The sequence below is a fragment of the Macaca mulatta genome, chromosome 10, assembly GCF_049350105.2.
Source record: "Macaca mulatta isolate MMU2019108-1 chromosome 10, T2T-MMU8v2.0, whole genome shotgun sequence".
In the NCBI taxonomy this organism is placed as follows: domain Eukaryota; kingdom Metazoa; phylum Chordata; class Mammalia; order Primates; family Cercopithecidae; genus Macaca; species Macaca mulatta.
In genome coordinates, this window is record NC_133415.1 from 15,826,586 (window position 1) to 15,847,137 (window position 20,552).

The following is a 20,552-nucleotide window of genomic DNA, read 5'->3' on the forward strand; positions in this document are numbered from 1 at the left end:
GGGGTCGAGGAATAACTCAGAGGAAGCTGCCCCAGAGAGAGGGTGCAGGGAGGGACCCCAGCATCTGTTTCTTTTGCTGTCAAGCCTCTCACTGTCTCCATCATAATACAGTAACTCTCAGAAGTGCTTGCAAAGACTTCTGGTTTGAACATGAATGGATCACATTCTCAATTTCTCTTCTTTCAAAAATTACCCATAAGCAGCAAGGAAAATGAAACAGATACCATCTATTAGAGACTAGGGGAAATAGATAAACTAGATTAAAAGGATGCCGAAAGCAATGGGAATGAGCAGGGCTTTGGGAGCAAGAGGAGAGAGGATGTTGATAAATGCAAATTTCAGGTGAGGGGTATCCCCAAAGTGCAACAATAAAACTCTGTTCAAAATAGTAAGACTAAGGTGTACAGGTTGGCAGTGAATCCGGATTGGTTTCACAAAGCAGTGAAGATATGACTAAATGAGGAAACACAGTGAGACAAGCCATATTTGTAGGAAGCAGTTTGTTTTTGAGGCAGAGAGGGGAAAACACCTCACATTGTGAACAATCTGAAAACTGCCAATTCCATTGCTGGGGAGAAATATATACTAGAAATTCAGGTGGAAGGCGTAGGTCATAAAGAACAGTTCTGCTATCCTAGAACACAGTCCTGGCATTTTTCTGTTTAATTTTCCCTAAGTAACTGGCCCATGAAAAGAAGAAAAGCCATCAACACAAGGTCTACACAAAAAAAATATTAATAACAAAAAAACCTCAATTTTTAAAATGGACAAAGGACGTGAATAGGTATTTCTCCCAATACGTGCCAATGAGCATGTGAAAAGATGCCCAGCGTCTCTAATCATTAGGAAAATGCGAATCAAAACCACAATGAGGTTAGGCACGGTGGCTTATGCCTGTAATCCCAGTATGTTGGGAGGCTAAGGTGGGAGGATTGCTTGAGGCTAGGAGTTCAAGACCAAGCTGGGCAACAATGGCAACACTCTGTCTCCACAAAAAATTAAAAAATAATAATTATTTTGAAAACCACATGAGATACCACTTCACGCTTATGCAGATGACTCTTACCAAAAAATAAAATGAGCCGGGTGTGGTGGCTCACGCCTGTAATCCCAGCACTTTGGGAGGCTGAGGTGGGTAGATCACCTGAGTTCAGGAGTTCAAGACCAGCCTGGCCAACATGGCCAAACCCCGTCTCTACTAAAATACAAAAATTAACCAGGTGTGGTGGTGACGCCTGTAAACCCAGCTACTCGGGAGGCTGAGGCAGGGGAATCACTTGAACCTGGGAGGCAGAGGTTGCAGTTAGCTGAGATCACACCACTGCACTCCAGCCTGGGCAACAAGAGCAAAACTCCGTGAGGGAGGGAAGGAAGGAAAGAAGGGAAGGAGGGAGGGAGGGAGGGAGGGAGGGAAAGAAAGAAAGAAAAACATGGTGAGATATATATTGTGGAGAAGTTGGAATGCTTGTGAATTGCCGGTTGGAGTGGAAAATAATGCAGCTGCTGTGTAAGATAGCTGGTCCATAAAAAACAACACGTTTTTCACCCTGTGTGAACCAACAGTGTGGTTCCTCAAAAAATTAAAAATAAAACTAACATATGATCCAGCAATTCCACTTCTCCATATATATACATCCAAAAGAATTGAAAGCAGGGTCTCAAAGAGATATTTGTATACCAATGGTTATAGAAGAATTATTCACAATAGCCAAAATGTGGAAACAAGCCAACTGTCCATTGATGGATGAATGGATGAACAAAAGATGATACATATACACCATGAACTATTATTCCTCCTCAAGAAAGAAGGACATCTTTTTTTTTTTTTTTTTTTTTTTTTTGAGACGGAGTCTCGGCCTGTCGCCCAGGCTGGAGTGCAGTGGCGTGGTCTCGGCTCACTACAAGCTCCACCTCCCCGGTTCACAGCATTCTCCTGCCTCAGCCTCCCGAGTAGCTGGGACTACAGGCACCTGCCACCACGCTCGGCTAATTTTTTGTATTTTTAGTAGATATGGGATTTCACCGTGTTAGCCGGGATGGTCTCAATCTCATGACCTCATGATCCAACCGACTCGGCCTCCCAAAGTGCTGGGATTACAGGCGTGAGCCACCACGCCCGGCCTGTTGTTGTTTGAGACAGAGTTCCACTATTGTTGCCCAGGCTGGAGTGCAATGGCACGATCTCGGCTCACTGCAACCTCCCCCACCCGGCTTCAAGCGATTCTCCTGCCTCAGCCTCTCGAGTAGCTGAGATTACAGGCATGTGCCACCATGCCTGGCTAATATCTTTTTATTTTTAGTAGAGACAGGGTTTCACCATGTTGGCCAGTCTGGACTTGAACTTCTCAGGTTATCCACCCACCTTGGCCTCCCAAAGTGTTGGGATTACAGGCCTGAGCCACAGTGCCTGGCCAGAAGGAAGTTCTGACCTATGCTACAGCATGGATGAACCTTAAAGACATTCTGCTAGGTGAAATAAGCCACTCACAAAAGGACACATGCTGTAGGATTCCCCTCATATGGGATTCTTACGGTAGTCAAATTCATGAAGCTAGGGAGAGGAGTGGTGGTTGCCAGGGGCTGGGGGAGGGGAATGAGGAGTTATGTTTACTTGGGGCAAAGTTTCAGTTTTGCAAGAGTTCTGTGGATGGTGGTGGCCATGGCTGCACAACAATGTGAGTGCACCTAATGCCACTGACCTGTACACTTAACAATGCTTGAAATAGAAAACTTTAGGTTATATATATTTCACTATAATTAAAATGAATATATATATATACATACACACACACACACACACATTTATAGGCATTTAAGTATATAGACAAAAAGGGATTGGGTGAGGTGGCTCACACCTGTGATGCTAACACTTCAAGAGGCCAAAGCGGGAGGATCGCTTGAGCCCAGAAGTTCAAGACCAACCTGGGCAACAAAGTGAGATCCTGTCTCTATTTAAAAAAAAAAAAAAAAAAGAATAAAAAAGAAAAAAATTAGCCAGGTGTAGTGGTGCACACCTGTAGCCCAGCTACTTGGAAGATTGAAGTAGGAGGATTGTTTGAGCCTGGGAGATTGAGGCTGCAGTGAGCCGTAATTACAGCACTGCACTCCAGCCTGGGCAATAGAGCAAGACCCTGTCTCAAAAAAAAAAAACAAAAAAAACCCAGAAAGACCTAAAGACAGACAGCAACAACAGCAAAAACAAAGGGCAGATAAAGAACACTCGCTCGCCGGAGCCGAGTCCAGCCGAGCGCCCGCCGCTGCCCGTGCGCCTCTGCGCCTCCGCGCCATGGCCGGCCTCAACTCCCTGGAGGCGGTGAAACGCAAGATCCAGGCCCTGCAGCAGCAGGCGGACGAGGCGGAAGACCGCGCGCAGGGCCTGCAGCGGGAGCTGGACGGCGAGCGCGAGCGGCGCGAGAAAGCTGAAGGTGATGTGGCCGCCCTCAACCGACGCATCCAGCTCGTTGAGGAGGAGTTGGACAGGGCTCAGGAACGACTGGCCACGGCCCTGCAGAAGCTGGAGGAGGCGGAAAAGGCTGCAGATGAGAGTGAGAGAGGAATGAAGGTGATAGAAAACCGGGCCATGAAGGATGAGGAGAAGATGGAAATTCAGGAGATGCAGCTCAAAGAGGCCAAGCACATTGCAGAAGAGGCTGACCGCAAATACCAGGAGGTAGCTCGTAAGCTGGTCATCCTGGAGGGTGAGCCGGAGAGGGCAGAGGAGCGTGCGGAGGTGTCTGAACTAAAATGTGGTGACCTGGAAGAAGAACTCAAGAATGTTACTAACAACCTGAAATCTCTGGAGGCTGCGTCTGAAAAGTATTCTGAAAAGGAGGACAAATATGAAGAAGAAATTAAACTTCTGTCTGACAAACTGAAAGAGGCTGAGACCCGTGCTGAATTTGCAGAGAGAACGGTTGCAAAACTGGAAAAGACAATTGATGACCTGGAAGAGAAACTTGCCCAGGCCAAAGAAGAGAACGTGGGCTTACATCAGACACTGGATCAGACACTAAACGAACTTAACTGTATATAAGCAAAACAGAAGAGTCTTGTTCCAACAGAAACTCTGGAGCTCCGTGGGTCTTTCTTTTCTCTTGTATGAAGTTCCTTTTGTTATTGCCATCTTCGCTTTGCTGGAAATGTCAAGCAGATTATGAATTACATGACCAAATATTTTGTATTGGAGAAGCTTTGAGCACCAGTTAAATCTCATTCCTTCCCTTTTTTTTTTCAAATGGCACCAGCTTTTTCAGCTCTCTTATTTCTTCCTTGAGTTGCATTTATTCCTAAGGTAGGCAGGGTATTTCCTAGTAAGCATACTTTCTTAAGACAGAGGCCACTTGGTTCCTGGGACAATAGGCAGCCCCACACTTTGAAGACCACAGACCCCAATATCTAGTCGTGGATATACTTAAAACACTGAAGAGCATAACCTTTTGGGTCAACCGTTGGTCAAACTATAGGGACCATCACACGGGTAGGGATTTTCCATCCAGAGCCAATAAAAGGGCTGGTGGGGGCCGGGGGTGGCTATTGTGGGAAGTCATAAACCACAGATAGATTAACCTAAGAATCCTGGCCCTTCTCCACACTCCACCATGCAGAACAAACATCCTCTTAAGCAATCAACGTAGAATGCTTGGGTAATAGTCATAATTACCCACATATAGTAATTGATAGATGGTAATTAATAGATCCTTGATGTGATGTTCTTTTGTGTATTGCCTTCATTCTAAAGTTCTCTGGCTGGGCGCGGTGGCTTTCGCCTGTAATCCCAACACTTTGGGAGGCCAGATCACTTGAGGTCAGGAGTTCGAGACCAGCCCAGCCAACATGGCGAAACCCTGTCTCTACTAAAAATACAAAAATTATGGTGACACCTGCCTGTAGTCTCATCTACTCGGGAGGCTGAGGCAGGAGGAACACCTGAACCCAGGAAGTGGAGGTTGCAGTGAGCCGAGATCGCACCACTGCACTCCAGCCTGGTCAACAGAGTGAGACTCCATCTCAAGAAAAAAAATAAAATAAAAATAAAGTTGTTCTCTGAAGAGCAAATGTCTCATTCCAGTAATGACCCACTCAGCCGGAATATGGTGGAGTTCAGTCCAATTCAGGTCAGCCATATCCAAAAGACTACAAGTCATTCATAAGTTGAGCAAAAGCGTTTCTATCTATTAGCAGAAAGGGCCTCTCTGGCAGCAGAGGTTAAAAATTGGCCCAACTTCATTTCCATACTTCAGGGAATAGCAAATTGAAGATTTACTTATCTAGGACTTGAATTCCTTCTTTGGGACCAAGTTAATAAAACACCAAGAAACTCCTGATTAAACTGGATAATGAAGGATTCTGTAGACAGGGCTGCACGTATCGGCTTTGTTTGACTTCTCTTTTCTCAGTTAACATCTCAGAGCTGGAACATTCCACATTCCCCAGCAGCGTGTGGGGGCCGAGTAGTTTACAATTCCGACTAAAAATCACCCTGTGTCTGGCTTATCTGAATCCCTTACCCACCCCACCACCCCACTCCTATTTATTCAGCACCACACTACCCAGGAAATACACTAGCAAATTGTGCAATGGAATCAAATCCACACTTTTCTTTAGATTCTTGCAACTGTATCATATGTAATAGTATCACTTTTTCTACATTTTGGTCGAATAAATTTTTACATAAACTACAAAAAAAAAAAAAAAAAAAAAGAACACTCACCAGAAATGTGCTGCCAGCAAGCTGATGGAAACTATCATTCTTCTATAATTAATTTTATTAAAGTTGGTGAAGCAATTTCCCCTACAATGTAAGAGCATAAAACAGAGACGTGAGGGCTCAGAAGAAACATGGCAAGGTAACAGGAGGAAAGTAAATGGAAGCTGGTGGAGCTTAGGAAAGAAGAGAACAGAAAAATAAACTCATTACAAAAAATTAATGCTCATTGGATTTTATACAAGAGAAAATAGACACTATTAAGAAAAAGACATAGAAGACAGGGATGAAGTTAAAATAAAGTACTGAGAAAAAGTTTAACAAAAACATATGGAAAAGGTAGGAATTTTGCTAATGCCAACATAAGGTCCTTGGAATCCTCAAAGAAGAAAACTGGAAAATGTGAACAGAACAAATATTTAAAGATAAAATTCAAGAAATATTTCTAGATATAAGAGAGCACAGTAGGTCCCAGGAAAAATGGTTGCTGAATGATGGCAGCAGGCAAAATGTAATGAAGTTACTAGATTTCAGATACAACAAAGGAATTTCTTGAGCAATGAAGCATGTTGGTGTCAGACTTTCCAGAACATTCAGCACAGAAACAACAGACTGGCGCCTACAATAGCCGTGAAAATAGAAACTCTCAGAAGTGTGTGTGTGTGAAAATTTTGTGTGTTTTATACCTTAGTATAATTTTTTTGACATGCTAGTAGTTCTTCAGAGCATAGAAGAAAAGACATTTTGATTCATAATACTATCTTAGTTTTGTTTTTTAGAATCTAGATACTGATAAAGATGATATCTTTTTAGCTTTTTATTCGAAACCTGCATACACATGTTTTGCATGTTCTTGATAACAAATGTCAACACTTTGATAAGCAAAAGGAAGTGAACACAGGTCATTTCAAGTCCACCACCCGTGATAACCACCATCCACACTAATCTTTTGACTGACATATCATTTAACAAAAAAAAAAAGACTTGACATCCATTTTCTCATGTACCACTCAAAATAACATTGAAGGTAAGCACATTTGTTACTCGCATTGTGTAGCCAAGGAAATTAAAGTTCATTCAGTTGAAGTACTTACCTGGGTCACCCCCTGTTGTCACAGTCTGTAGGCGCAGGGTAGCTACCTCGAGAGATCCACATTTTGTTCCTGTATGGGTCTGCACGTGACAGTAACTGGAATTTCAGGCAGATGAGCTGAGGCAGCTTTGAGCAAGGAGTCCAAGGGTTCGGGCCACTGTTGACCACTGCCTGCCCCTATAAATATATAACCACTCAAGGGAGTTGCATAAATATTCTGGTCTTCTCATCAGAAAAAATCAGCACAGAGGAAAGCGTATATTTACCTTGGAACAGAACCATGACCATGGACAGCTCTGCCCCTTCTGCCCTTTTTAATCCAAGCAATGTTTGTGAAGAGCACAGATGTGACCCTGAAGGTTCTTGACAAACCAGCACTGCCCAGACCACCGTGTAAATGATTCCCTGGAGACCTTATCAAATTGCTGATTGTGTTTCAGGAGGTCTTGGACAGGACAGGGCCTGGAATTCTGTCTTTTTTTTTTTTTTTTTTTTGAGACGGAGTTTCACTCTTGCTGCCCAGGCTGGAGTGCAGTGTTGCAATCTCGGCTCACTGCAACCTCCACGTCTCAGGTTCAAGCGATTCTCCTGCCTCAGCCTCCCAAGTAGCTGGGACTACAGGTGCATGCCACCACTCCCAGCTAATTTTTGTATTTTTAGTAGAGACAGGGTTTCACCATGTTGGCCAGGCTGGTCTCGATTTCTTTTTTTTTTTCTTTTTGAGATGGAGTCTTGTTCTGTCTCCCAGGCTAGAGTGCAGTGGTGCGATCTTGGCTCACTGCTACCTCTGTCTCCTGGGTTCAAGCAATTCTCCTGCCTCAGCCTCCCAAGTAGCTAGGACTACAACTGCGTGCCACCATGCCCAACTAATTTTTTTGTATTTTCAGTAGAGATGGGATTTCACTATGTTGCTCAGGTTGGCCTCGAACTCTTAACCTCAAATGATCCACCTGCCTTGGCCTCCCAAACTGTTGGGATTACAGGCATGAGCCACCGCGTCCAGCCGGAATTCTGTATTTTTAACCGAACTCCCAAATGACACGGATGGTGTCAGTCTTGAAGGGAACAGAATAGTCAGGTGGTAAGAAACCCTCCTCCAGGGCACCGTGGCTCTCAGGCTAAGGCCAAGGGCTTTTTCTGTGGTTTCCATGGCTTGATGAGAGGCCCCCCACCACTCTCCACCCTCCTCCTTCACTCTCGTTACTGAACAGTCCCTTGATCAACAAAAGGCCCATTTCCAGCAAACATGAAGAACTCCTATAATTATTAAGAAGAAGATAAATAGTTCAATAGAAAAGTGATTGAGAAACTTGAATAGGTACTTGACAAAAGATATCCAATGGCCAGTAAATATTTGAAAAGATGCTCAACCTCATTAGTGCAGTCATTCATCACCTAACGAAGGGGACACATTCTGAGAAACGCATCCTTAGGCAATTTCATCATTGCACAAACATCACAGAGTGTATTTACACAAACCTAGGTGGTCTGGCCTATTCCATGCCTAGGCTACGTGGTATGGACCATTGCTCCCAGGCTACAGGCCTGTACAGCACGCGCTTGTACCGAATATTGCAGGCAACTGTAACACAATGGTAAGTATTTGTGTCTCTAAACATCTCTAAATATAGAAAAGGGACAGTAAAAATATGATATAAAAGATTAAAATGGGCTGGGCAAGGTGGCTTACACCTGTAACCCCAGGACTTTGGGAGGTCGAGGCTGGCGGATCACCTGAGGTCAGGAGTTTGAGACAAACCTGGCCAACATGATGAAACCCTGTCTGTACTAAAATAAAAAATTAGCTGGGTGTGGTAGCGCATGTCTGTAATCCCAGCTACTTGGGAGGCTGAGGCAGGAGAATCACTTGAACCCAGGAGGCAGAGGTTGCAGTGAGCTGAGATCGTACCACTGCACTCCAGCTCGGGTGACAGAGTGAGACTCAATCTCAGTAAGAAAAAAAACTGCATTATAATTTTATGGGAGCACTATTGTATATGCAGTTCATCTTTGACCAAAACGCCGTTATGCAGTGTGTGACTGTAATTTGTATTTCTTTTTTTTCTTTTTTTTTTTTTTTTTTGCTTAAAGACTAGTGTGATAGTATGTAATTTACAATTAGGCAAGTGCAAATTAAAAGCGCAATGATAGACACGCCCTTCCCAGGCTGTGAAGCGTCATCACTTGGTGAAGACCTGCCCTCTGCACACCAGGGAGACCCCAGACCTTCCAGGCCAGTGTCTGACAGCACTCACAGGCCTGACTCTTCGTCAAAGTCCTACAGAGCCCTAAGATCTCATTGCAATGAAAAATGCCTTACATCATCAGCTCCCAGGCCAGACAACCCGGAGGAGTCTGAAAGGGGAGGAGTCTGAAAGGGGAAAAGGGGATGTGTTGCGGGAAGTCAGGGACCCTGAACGGAGGGACCGGCTGAAGCCGCGGCAGAAGAACATAAATTGTGAAGATTTCATGGACATTTATTAGTTCCCCAAATTAATACTTTTATAATTTCTTATGCCTGTCTTTACTGTAATCTCTGAACATAAATTGTGAAGATTTCATGGACACTTATCACTTCCCCAATGAATATCCTTGTGATTTCCTACGCCTGTCTTTACTTCAATCTCTTAATCCCGAAATCTTCTTTGTAAGCTGAGGAGGATGAATGTCGCCTCAGGACCCTGTGATTGTATGAACTGCACAAATTATTTGTAGTGCATGTGTGTTTGAGCAATATGAAATCTGGGCATCTTAAAAAAAGAACAGGATAACAGCGATGTTCAGGGAACAAGAGTGGTAACTTTGAACTGGCCGTCAGTGAGCCAGACGGAACAGAGCTATATTCCTCCTCTTTCATAAGCAAATAGGAGAAATATCGCTGAATTCTTTTTCTCAGCAAGGAACATCCCTGAGAAAGAGAATGCGCCCTGAAGGTAGGCTTATAGACGGCCCCTTTTTAAGGCTACCTTTTTAAGGCGACCCGTCAAAGCCGAAGCCGATGGGATGAAATAAGCCCCGGTCTCCTACAGTGCTCCCAGGCTTATCAGGTGGACAAAAATTCCCACCTAATAAATTTTGGTCAGACAGGTTATCTGCTCTCAAACCCTGTTTCCTGATAAGATGTTATCAGTGACAATGCGTGCCCCAAACTTCATTAGCAATTTTAATTTCACCTCATCCCGTGGTCCTGTGATCTCACCCTGCCTCCACTTGCTTTGTGGTATTTTATTACCTTGTGAAGTATGTGATCTCTGTGACCCACACCCTATTCGTGCACTCCCCCCCCTTTTGAAAATCGCTAATAAAAACTTGCTGGTTTTACCGCTCGGGGAGCATCACGGATCCTGCCGACATGTGATGTCTCCCCCGGACACCCAGCTTTACATTTATCTCTCTTGTGCTCTTTCCCTTTATTTCTCAACCCAGCCAAGACACTTGGGAAATAGAGAAGAACCCACGTTAAACACTGGGAGCGGGTTCTCCCGATAGGTAGTGATGCCCAGGAGAAACCCACGGAGTTGCATCACCTGGGGGTGCTGGCCCATCCTCAGTGGGGTTTCTTTACTGAGACCCTCTCTGGGCTGGAGATGCTCATGTCCAAACTGGGACCTGCAGGTGCCTCTCCAGAGGCTTCAAAGTCTCCTTGAAGAGGCCGGGCGCAGTGGCTCACACCTGTAATCTCAGCACTTGGGGAGACGGAAACAGGCACATCACTTGACATCAGGAGTTCGAGACCAGTCTGGCTAACATGGTGAAATCCCGTTTCTACCAAAAATACAAAAATTAGCTGGGCATGGTGGTGCAAGCCTGTAGTCCCAGCTAATCAGGAAGCTGAGGCAGGAGAATCACTTGAACCTGGGAGGTGGAGGTTTCACTGAGCCAAGATCACGCCACTGCACTCCAGCCTGGGCGACAAAGTGAGTGAGACACTCTCTCAGAAAAAAAAATTAGCCAGGCGTGGTGGCGGGTGCCTGTAGTCCCAGCTGCTGAGGAGGCTGAGGCAGGAGAATGGCGTGAACCCAGGAGGCAGAGCTTGCAGTGAGCCGAGGTCGCACCACTGTACTCGAGCTTGAGTGACAGAGTGAGACTCCGTCTCAAAAAAAAAAAAAAAAAAAAAAAAAAAAAAAAAAGTCTGGAAGCAAGCAGCAACAAAACTGTGGAGCTTGATGACCCCAGAATTTGAGATGGTTGGTAACTGTTCTCAGAACATGAAACCCAGAAAATAAGTTGGAACATCGATAAGGCTTTATAACCTCCTATATAAATTTCCCTTATCTGGCCGGGCACGGTGGCTCACACCTGTCATCCCAGCACTTTGGGAGGCCAAGATGGGTGGATCACCTGAGGTCGGGAGTTCAAGACCAGCCTGGCCAACATAGTGAAACCTCACCTCTACTAAAAATACAAAAATCAGCTGGGCGTGGTGGTGGGCTCCTGTAATCCAGTTACTAGGGAGGCTGAGGCAGGAGGATCACTTGAACCCGGGAGGTGGAGGTTGCAGTGAGGTGTGATCATGCCACTGCATCCCAGCCTGGGTAGCAGAGCGAGACCCTGCCTCAATAAATAAGTAAATAACTACATTTCGCATATCTTCATCATATGCTGGAATTTGAAATCTATATTATCCAGAGTGTGCACTCCAACCATGAGTCATGCTTGTGGTTGGAGAATCCTGCAGTTCTGCTGGAGCAGGAAATGTGGTATTTTGCTTCTGCACAACTAGTCATTTATACTGCCAGACTCAAGATACCCACACATGACTCGATCATTGACATTCTACATGAATTCTTGAAAAGTCCCCATTCTTTGCTCATCTTTTCCCTCTACGGACAACATAATATGCTGGGAAGGGCTTTTCAGGTAGGCTTACTGGGGTCTGAATCCTGTATTGCAGGGCAAGTTTTCACCTCTAAGCCTCAGCTTCTCCATCTGTAAAATGGAGCTAACCCTACCTGCCTTTATGATATCTCATAATCCTCACAAATAACCTTGCGTGTAAAAGGCCTCAGATCTATGTAAGTGCTTTGCAATATTCATTTTCTTCCAGCTTCTCGTTTGTTTTGAGACAAGGTCTCCCTCTATCGCCCAGGCTGGAGTACAGTGGTGTGATCTTGGTTCACTGCAGCCTCAACCTCCCAAACTCAAGTGACCCTCCTGCCTCAGCCTCCCAGGTAGCTGGGACCACAGGCGTGCACCACCACCCTCAGCTAATTTTTGTATTTTTTTGTACGTATTAGAAAAACATCAAAGTTCAACCATGAATCCAGCACATTATCAAATGAATAGACAACAATTCTACCAACAAACTTAAGAAAATATCATTATCTATGAAATTCAAGTACTACTGCCTGAAGGGCATTTACAGAACTCTCACCTCAAGGTTTCCCTGCAAAACAAGGTGAAATGCATACTCAAGACTCTTTAAGAATGAGCCACTGATAAAAACAATATACTTGCAACTTGTGTAACATTTCATACATTTTTTTCAAGCACTGCACGATAATCAATTCACATCAGGCTTTCCAAATTAGAAAAGCTTCATTTATAGAACTTCTTTCCAGTGGGAGTTTTCACATGACTTCAAGTAAATGTTAAAACTAAAAGTATTCTTGCAGTTTCTAAACTATTAAGAGTTTTAATCCTGTGTACGTTCTTGTATTTACAAGGTCCAGCCAGCTACAGTGTGCATTTTCATATGTCCTTGAGTGGGTATGAGAGAAATGAAGCATTCCCATGTTCTGGACATTCATAGGGTTTTTCTCAGGAATGAGCTGATGTCTTCAAATGGGACTAACACAACTGAAGGCCTTGCCACAAATTTAGATTCAAAAGGCTTTTCTCCACTCTGAGTCCTCCCAAATCTTCAAAAACAGGAAAATCTGAAGGCTTGACCACATTTCCTACATTCTTAAGGTTTCTCTGCAGTGTGAGCTCTTTCGTGTTTATGAGGGAATGGGAAAGAGTAAATGTTTTACCACATTTCTTACATTCAAGGGGCTTTATTTATTTACTTATTTATTTTTGAGATGGAGTCTCACTCTGTCGCCAGGCTGGAATGCAGTGGCACAATCTCGGCTCACTGCAACTTCCGCCTCCTGGGTTCAAGTGATTCTCCTGCCTCAGCCTCCTGAGTAGCTGGGATTACAAGCATATGCTACCACACCCAGCTAATCTATGTACTTTTAGTAGAGACAAGGTTTCACCATGTTGGCCAGGATGGTCTCGATCTCCTGACCTTGTGATCCGCATGCACAGGGCTTCCCCGCAACCCCCCGTGGCTTTTTATGTCCTTGAAAAAGAACTAAGACAACTGAAATGTGCCACCACGCCCAGCTAATTATTATTATTATTATTTTTTTTTGAGACGGAGTCTCGCTGTCGCCCAGGCTGGAGTGCAGTGGTGCAATCTCGGCTCACTGCAAGCTCCGCCTCCCGGGTTCCCGCCATTCTCCTGCCTCAGCCTCCCGAGTAGCTGGCATGAGCCACCGCACTCGGCATTATTTTATTTTTTGTAGAGACGGGGTTTCACCATGTTGCCCAGGTTGTTTCACATTGTTTTAATCCAGGCTGGTTATGAACTCCTGGGCTCAATACACACACACCTTGGCCTCCCAAAGTGCTGGGATTATAGGCTGAGTCACTACACCCAGCCTCTATATCATGACTTCTTTCATGGCGAGTAAGGTGACTGGAACAAGTGTAGGCTTTACCGCATCTCTTACACTCGTAGGGTTTTTCTCCAGTATGAATTCGTTCGTGGAGGTGACGGGAACTGAGGCGACTGAAGGCTTGGTCACACTGTTTACATTCATAGGGTTTCTCTCCAGTGTGAACGCTTCCATGGTCATGAAGGGAAGTGGAACAGCTGAAGGCTTCATCACATATGGTACATTTATAGGGTCTTTCTCCAGTGTGAGTCCTTTCACGCATCTTAAAAGAACAAGAAAATCTGAATGTTTTCCCACATTCCTTACATTCGTAGGGTTTCTCTCCAGTGTGAGTTCGTTCATGTATTAGACAAGAACTGGAAACAGTGAAAGCTTCACCACATTGTTTACATTTATAGGGTTTTTCTCCTGTGTGAGTTCTCTGATGTCTTTCAACTGAATTGAGAAAATAAAAAGCTTTCCTACATATTGTACATTTATAACTGGATTTCCACAGTGCATTATCATGTGTCTTCTAACACCTGGACTGTACACATTTATATTGCTTCTCTCCATATGGTTTGTATCCTGAGTGAACCAGGATGTGCCTATTAAGGAGGGAATGACGTACAAAGACTTTTCCACAAATACTGCATTCACATTGTTTTCATCCAGTAGAAATGCTCTCATTCAGATCAAGATTTGGAATTTGGCTGACAACTTATCCATACTGACTACCTTCTTTGCTTTCACACAATCTCTGTACCATATGATTTCTATAAAAAAATGACAAGCACATTATTATTGGTTTAATAACTTTCTACTTATTAATAGGTCTTGGACTTACACTGCTACCAATACCAGGGAAAACGCATTTTTTTTTCCATGACTGAATTATTTGAAAGTAAATGGGTTACTACTGAAAACACAGCTACCACCTGCATGGCCATGACCAAAATAGTAACATTCATATACACTTTTGTAGTACTATTTTCAAGTAAACTGTTTTCCAAACACTGACTGCTACACTGAAGTACGTTACATTTTGGGTGAAATTTTTCTAAAAAGAAAGAAACTTCAAGTGACCCTTACTTGTTTTGACTGCTTGTTTTTAAGTTCATGACATGCTAAGATTCCTTCAGAGGACTTTATTTCCTCTTCTCAGTGCAAATTATCTTATATCTTTCCCAGGTTTTTCGAAGTGATCTTCAATATTCTGGTCTTTCCATTTGTTTCCTAAAATGCAGACTCACAAAATTATCATGAATTATTACAAACTATAGAAACATTACTAGATTTCATGTTCATTGTACACCGTGCCCATGCCTGATTTATTCACCAAATCATTCCCTTGCCACATTCCAAATCACAAATAGCACTGATGATAGGGAAAGAAATGTGTTGTCATTCTTACCTACAGAAGCCAGGTTCCTGCAGGTTTCCTGCATCACTTCTCTGTAGAGATTCTTCTGAGAAGAATCTAGCAAAGCCCATTCCTCCTGGGAAAAGTTCACAGCCACATCCTCAAAAGCCACGGAGTCCTAGAACATTCCACACATGTGGATAGAAGGATGGGTGAGACTGACAGCACTGGGAATCTATACTCAATTCATAAGCTGTTTACATGATTCTAAAATTTCCAAGCATTTATTCTATGACTTGATTGTCACAACTCTTACTCTGTTCACACATACTCCCTCCCACACAGCAGTACTTATGCTAGAATTGAACTATTCAAAAAGGCAACAGCAAAGGAGAAACAACCATCTCATTAGAGAATCCAGGGAGTAAGATGTGCTGCTAGGAGTTACCTTTTAACTTCACTTTGTACATTTCTGGTATCTGTCATAATAAAGTCCTACCTGATGTGCATAAGGGAGTTAATATTATCAGTCCTGAGACTACTTGTTCTTAAAAATGCCTGGTCCCAAAGTTCAATCTTTGTTTGTGTTAGTAACTTACATTTTGAAAGGGATTCCACCAACCTAGGTAATAAGAACAACTCACTGTCTCTAAACGGCTTACACAATATATTTGCCAAAACTTTTTCTGCTGAAGGTCTATTATTTTGTGTCACTGCAGTGGTGCTTAGGGAACCAGACACCAAAATACAGTCTGAAAGTAAGTGTTCAGTGAATTTCCCTGGTAGACAATATTGTACATGTGCTGTCACTTGTTAACTGGGGAGTTGAACCCATTCCATGTGATTACACCAAAAGAGAACAGGCTTATTAAATTTAATTGAGTAGTAAATAAAACAAATAATTGATATTTAACAATACTAATACAACAATTTTTTCAATTTCTATTGCACAGTGTCAAGGCAGAAAGGAATAAAAGGAAATATGACACGTTTTTTAAAATGACATTAATGTCACCACTTCCAGATGCTATTCCTATGAAATCACATAAATTCCCAAATCAGGTTTTTTAAGGCAAGAAAAACTACTTTTTCATACATAGTAAAAATGACAAATGTCTAATGATTTTTAGTCGTCTAAAAAAAGAGCGATGGCTTGTCTAACATACTTCTAAGATTTTCAAATGAAAATATTCAGGACAGCACAGTATTAGCAGAGATGAGCAAGCAGACCAAGGGAAAAAGAAGTCTTAATGACCCAGTATTTATATGGAAAGTTGAGGAATGATAGAGTAGGCACTGTAGAATAGAAAAAGAAATCACATGCACTTTAAAATATGAGGCAAACCAGGCTGGCATCTACTTGGGAAAATGCATTGCATCCTTCTCTATTCCATGATCCATAATCAACTTATTATATATCAAATATGAAAGATAAAACCAGAACACTTTCAGAAGTCACAGGAAGATTTTTTTTATGAAGGATTAGGCAGAATTTTTTTTTATGTAAGAAAAAAGTGATAAAGGAACAGACAAACTCAAACATATTAAAATTTAGGGAATAAAAAGAAAATAGAGTGGGCCGGGCGTGGTGGCTCACGCCTGTAATCCCAGCACCTTGGGAGGCTGAGGCGGGGGATCACCTGAGGTCAGAAGGTTGAGACCAGCCTGGCCAACATGGCAAAACCCCGTCTTTTTGTTGTTTGTTTGTCTGTTTTTTGAGACGGAGTCTCGCGTTGTCGCTTGGGCTGGGGTGCAGTGGCAAGATCTTGGCTCACTGCAACCTCCACCTCCTGGGTTCAAGCAATTCTCTTGCCTCAACCTCGCGAGTAGCTGGGATTACAGGTGCCTGCCACCACGCTCAGCTAATTTTTTTGTATTTTTAGTAGAGACAGGGTTTCACCATGTTGGCCAGGCTGGTCTGGAACTCCTGACCTTATGATGCGCCCACCTTGGCCTCCCAAAGTGCTGGGATTACAGGCATGAGCCACCCTGCCAGGACTAAAACCCCGTGTTTACTAAAAATACAAAAATTAGCTGGGTGTGGTGGTGGGTGCCTATAATACCAGTTACGCGGGAGGCTGACACAGGAGAATCACTTGAACCCGGGAGGCGGAGGTTGCAGTAAGCAAAGATGGCGCCACTGCACTCCAGCCGGGCTACAGAGCAAGACAGTGTCTCCAAAAAAACAAAAAACAACAAAAAAGACCCTCAGATATCCAGATAAGAGGATACAGATGTGTCCAGTGTCATAAATTCTTCACCATGCTACAAGAGGGGAACTGACATTTTGGTGAATCTTTGTAAATCATCAATTTATCTATCACACTTTTATTTCACCAGTAGCATTTACAAAGCTAAGTCCTACAATTCCATTTGAAATTACCCTTAAAAAGAACAGACCTTTAAAACTTACTACACTCACTCTGGGGAAGAAATAAATACGAATTTCTAGCAAATAAAATACATCCTTTTACCTTGCCTCTTTGGAAATAGTATTTTTACCTTTCAAGCTGTACTGACAAAATGTATCTTACAGTCAATGAAAAACTGAAAGGCCAATAAGCGGACAAGCCTTTTCAAGGTAACAAACTCAGGGAGAGGCAGTGCTGACCCCAACACAGACCTTTCTAAGTGTCACGGCAGGCCATTCTATTCCTCTTCCTCGGGACACCCATCCTGTTCAGTAAAGTACTCAGTGACCTCCTAGGAGGCACTGGCACTGCTCTTTGTCCTCCTGTGTGCCTTTAAGTGCATTTTAATATTCAGGTTCTTGCACATCCTCTCTGGGGCGGGTTTTCCTTGTCCTTTGGGACAGTTTTTCTCTCTTCACAAGTCTGAGACTATCTAGAGAGCAGAAATCATTTCTGCCTTTTCCTCTCAGTATCAGCATCCCATTGGCAAACCATCAATGTGTCTCCGAGGAATAAAAACTCCAGCTGGAGCAACAGTTTTAATGACCTAACTTTCATGACATTACATTGTATTGTCCATTAATTTTAATATCCTAAAATTTTAATGACCCTAAGGGGTCACCATTTTAGATGAAACTATACCAGGAGATTCCTCTAAGGCCAAGAGCATCCAGCTGCTCCCCTGAGGGACTCTACCCCCTATCTCAGGCTGTCCCTGGCGATGAGATGACCCCGGGGCTGATACTCACTAGACCCTCCAATAGACATGGCCACTGTGGGTATCCTGGGTCATCCCCAGACAGTTCTAAAATACCAGGACTAGGAAAAAGACAGGAGGGTGGCTGAGGACACAACACCCTGTAAAGTTTTCACCGGGGGACCTCAACCTAAAGACATTTTGGTAATATGTACACTTAGGAAAGATGAAGAGAGGCACAAAGATTTTTTTTTACAGTAGAGTGTCAGATGATTTATTCCCTGCTTTCCTCTCATGTAAAATGTTTGGAAACAGAAACATTTTGGCCAAGGTGGCTCACGCCTGTAATCCCAGCGCTTTAGGAGGCCGAGACGGGCGATCAATTAAGGTCAGGAGTTCGAGATCAACCTAGCCAACATGGCAAAACCCTGTCTCTACCAAAAATACAAAAATTAGCTGGACGTGGTGGTGGGCGCCTGTAAGCTCAGCTACTTGGGAGGCTGAGGCAGAAGAATCGCTTGAACCCGGGGGTCAGAGGTTGCAGTGAGCTGAGACTGTACCATTGCACTCCAGCCTGACGACAGGGCAAGACTCCGTCTCAAAAAATATATATATATAAAATATATATAATATGTTATATATACTATACAATATAAGATATTATATTATATATTATACAATACATGTATTGTATAATATATAATATATATTATATATTATATACAATATATGTATTGTATAATATATATTATATATATATTATATACAATATATGTATTGTATAATATATATTATATATTATATACAATATATGTATTGTATAATATATAATATATATTATATATATATGGTTTGCTTCCTCATTAACCTTATTAAAGCCTCTCATTTAGCCTCTCATTAGCTTCCTCATTAACCTTATCAAAGCCTCTCATTTACGCCCCTCCTGTGGACCCCAAACCACAAACCATGACTGCGGTACCCGGTTTATGATTCGCTGTTTGCTCAAACACACCGTTTAACGTTTTAACAAAACCTCAGGTTAATTTCAGGGGGAGAAAGTAGGACTGGAAGCTCCATGAACCACAGCTCCTCCCACGCTGGAACCCCGCACACCAAGTCGGGGCTCTCCCGGATCACCCTCTGGTGGTCAACGCACTACCTGGGTGGGGGAGGCGCGGGGTTCCCGAGAGGGCTCCGGCCGGCGGAAGTGGCGCCCACAGGTACAGACAGGACGCAGGGGTCCCGCTGCCCGCCCCGCCCGGCTCTGCACAGAAGGGGACTGAGGCCCGGCTGCGCCCGGCGACTCGGTCCGCAGGTTCCGCAGCCGATGGCTGGTTCCAGGAGGTTTCAAGTAGCCTTCTTCCCCACTTCGGGAAGCCAGGCGCAGTCCACTCACCATTCCTCTGCTTCCCGGGTGTCCTGGCGTCAGCTAGGGATGTCCCAATACCCGCAGGTCACAGGGTGGCAGAGGCTGCTGCAGAGCCACCCGGGCCTCCCAGAGTCAAGAAGTAGCAGCGGAGACTAACAGGAAGAGCCTACTGCGGCGAAAGCGAGACAAAGCGCCCGCCAGCCAGAGCCCGGAAGCCGCCCTCTCCTTTCCGGCGGCGCGCCTGATTGAAGGGTCCCCACCCCAGCGCGCCTGATTGTACCGGGCTTCAGGCCCCGCCCCCTCAGGCCCTGAGTGACAGGAGATTGCTATCTCACGTGAGGCTGGATGAGGCCAGAATGACCGTTTTGGCCTAGCAGTTTGTAGGGGGTGCGTCCTTCCTGCGCTGGGATCTGACCATGCAAGGAGGACATTCATATTTAACCTTGTATACAAGGTTATAGCAAGCAATGTAATGACAATTCTGTAACTGCCCAGTGGGTTCACCTTGCCCGCTACCTAGACAGATCCAATTTCTCAAGACGGAGAAATAGCAATAGAGAAAGAGTAATTCACGCAAGAGTCGGCTGTGCGGGAGACCGGAGTATTTTATTATTTTATTTTATTTTATTTTATTTTATTTTATTTTATTTTATTTTATTTTATTTTATTTTATTTTATTTTTCTGAAACGGAGTCTTGCTCTGTCGCCCAGGCTGGAGTGCAGCCTCGGGGTTTTATGATTATTCAAATCAGTCTCCCTGAGCATTTGGGGATACGAGTATTTAGCAAGTTTATTTTGCCAAGGTTGGGGATACTTGTGCATGACACAGCCTCAGGATGTCCTGATGACAGCTGCCCAAGGTGGTCAGAGCACAGCTTGGTTTTGCTGGAGATAAATGCTCGGTGCCGCAAAGTGAAACCAGCACTCAAGCGGAATTTTTCTCAGCAACGCAATTTACTTCTGCGGAAGCCTGCTGCTCGCATCCATCACAATCCCAAGAGCACACTGAACAAAGGAAAGCAGGGGTTTTTATTCCTAACGCAATCCCTACCTCTGGCATGGGCTGGGGCCAGACCTCAAGATCTAAACTGACCCGTTTGGCTATTTGTGAATATTTTCCCAAATAAGGAAGGGGAAAGGGGGATGTGAGTTACAACGGTGGGACGTGTGGTTTCGAAGGGAGAAATGGGTGCAGAGCAGGTAACCAAGGGAACAGATGTGAGTTATTGATTAGAACTGACTGGAAGGTTGTTTACAGTAACCAAGGG

The 20,552-nt window shown here is 43.9% G+C and overlaps 1 protein-coding gene and 1 long non-coding RNA gene across 4 annotated transcripts; one reads left to right on the forward strand and one right to left on the reverse strand.

Annotated features, from left to right (window-relative positions):
• Positions 1-3,223: 3,223 nt before the first annotated feature.
• LOC703057 (tropomyosin alpha-4 chain-like) lies at positions 3,224-5,474 on the forward strand. Of its 2 annotated transcripts, XM_077949836.1 has the most exons (2): positions 3,224-3,384; positions 3,520-5,474. In XM_077949836.1, exons 1-2 carry the CDS (start codon positions 3,287-3,289, stop codon positions 4,031-4,033), a joined length of 612 nt encoding a protein of 203 aa, XP_077805962.1. In that variant the 5' UTR covers positions 3,224-3,286; the 3' UTR covers positions 4,034-5,474. The 2 variants fall into 2 exon arrangements, with proteins under 2 accessions (XP_077805962.1, XP_077805961.1); XM_077949835.1 differs by having other exon boundaries at positions 3,224-5,474.
• A 3,369-nt stretch (positions 5,475-8,843) lies between these two features.
• On the reverse strand, positions 8,844-19,531 carry LOC144331746 (uncharacterized). Of its 2 annotated transcripts, none has more exons than XR_013399136.1 (5): positions 19,312-19,531; positions 14,859-14,985; positions 14,537-14,680; positions 13,271-13,727; positions 8,844-10,792 (listed from the first exon to the last, which is right to left on the reverse strand). It is a non-coding gene; the product is annotated as an uncharacterized LOC144331746 (long non-coding RNA). The 2 variants fall into 2 exon arrangements; XR_013399135.1 differs by having other exon boundaries at positions 8,844-10,628; positions 12,934-13,727.
• Between the last annotated feature and the right edge of the window lie 1,021 nt (positions 19,532-20,552).

Coding starts and splice junctions, on each gene's coding strand:
- LOC703057 (XM_077949835.1), top strand. CDS start 3,287: ATGGCCGGCCTCAACTCCCTGGAGGCGGTGAAACGCAAGATCCAGGCC.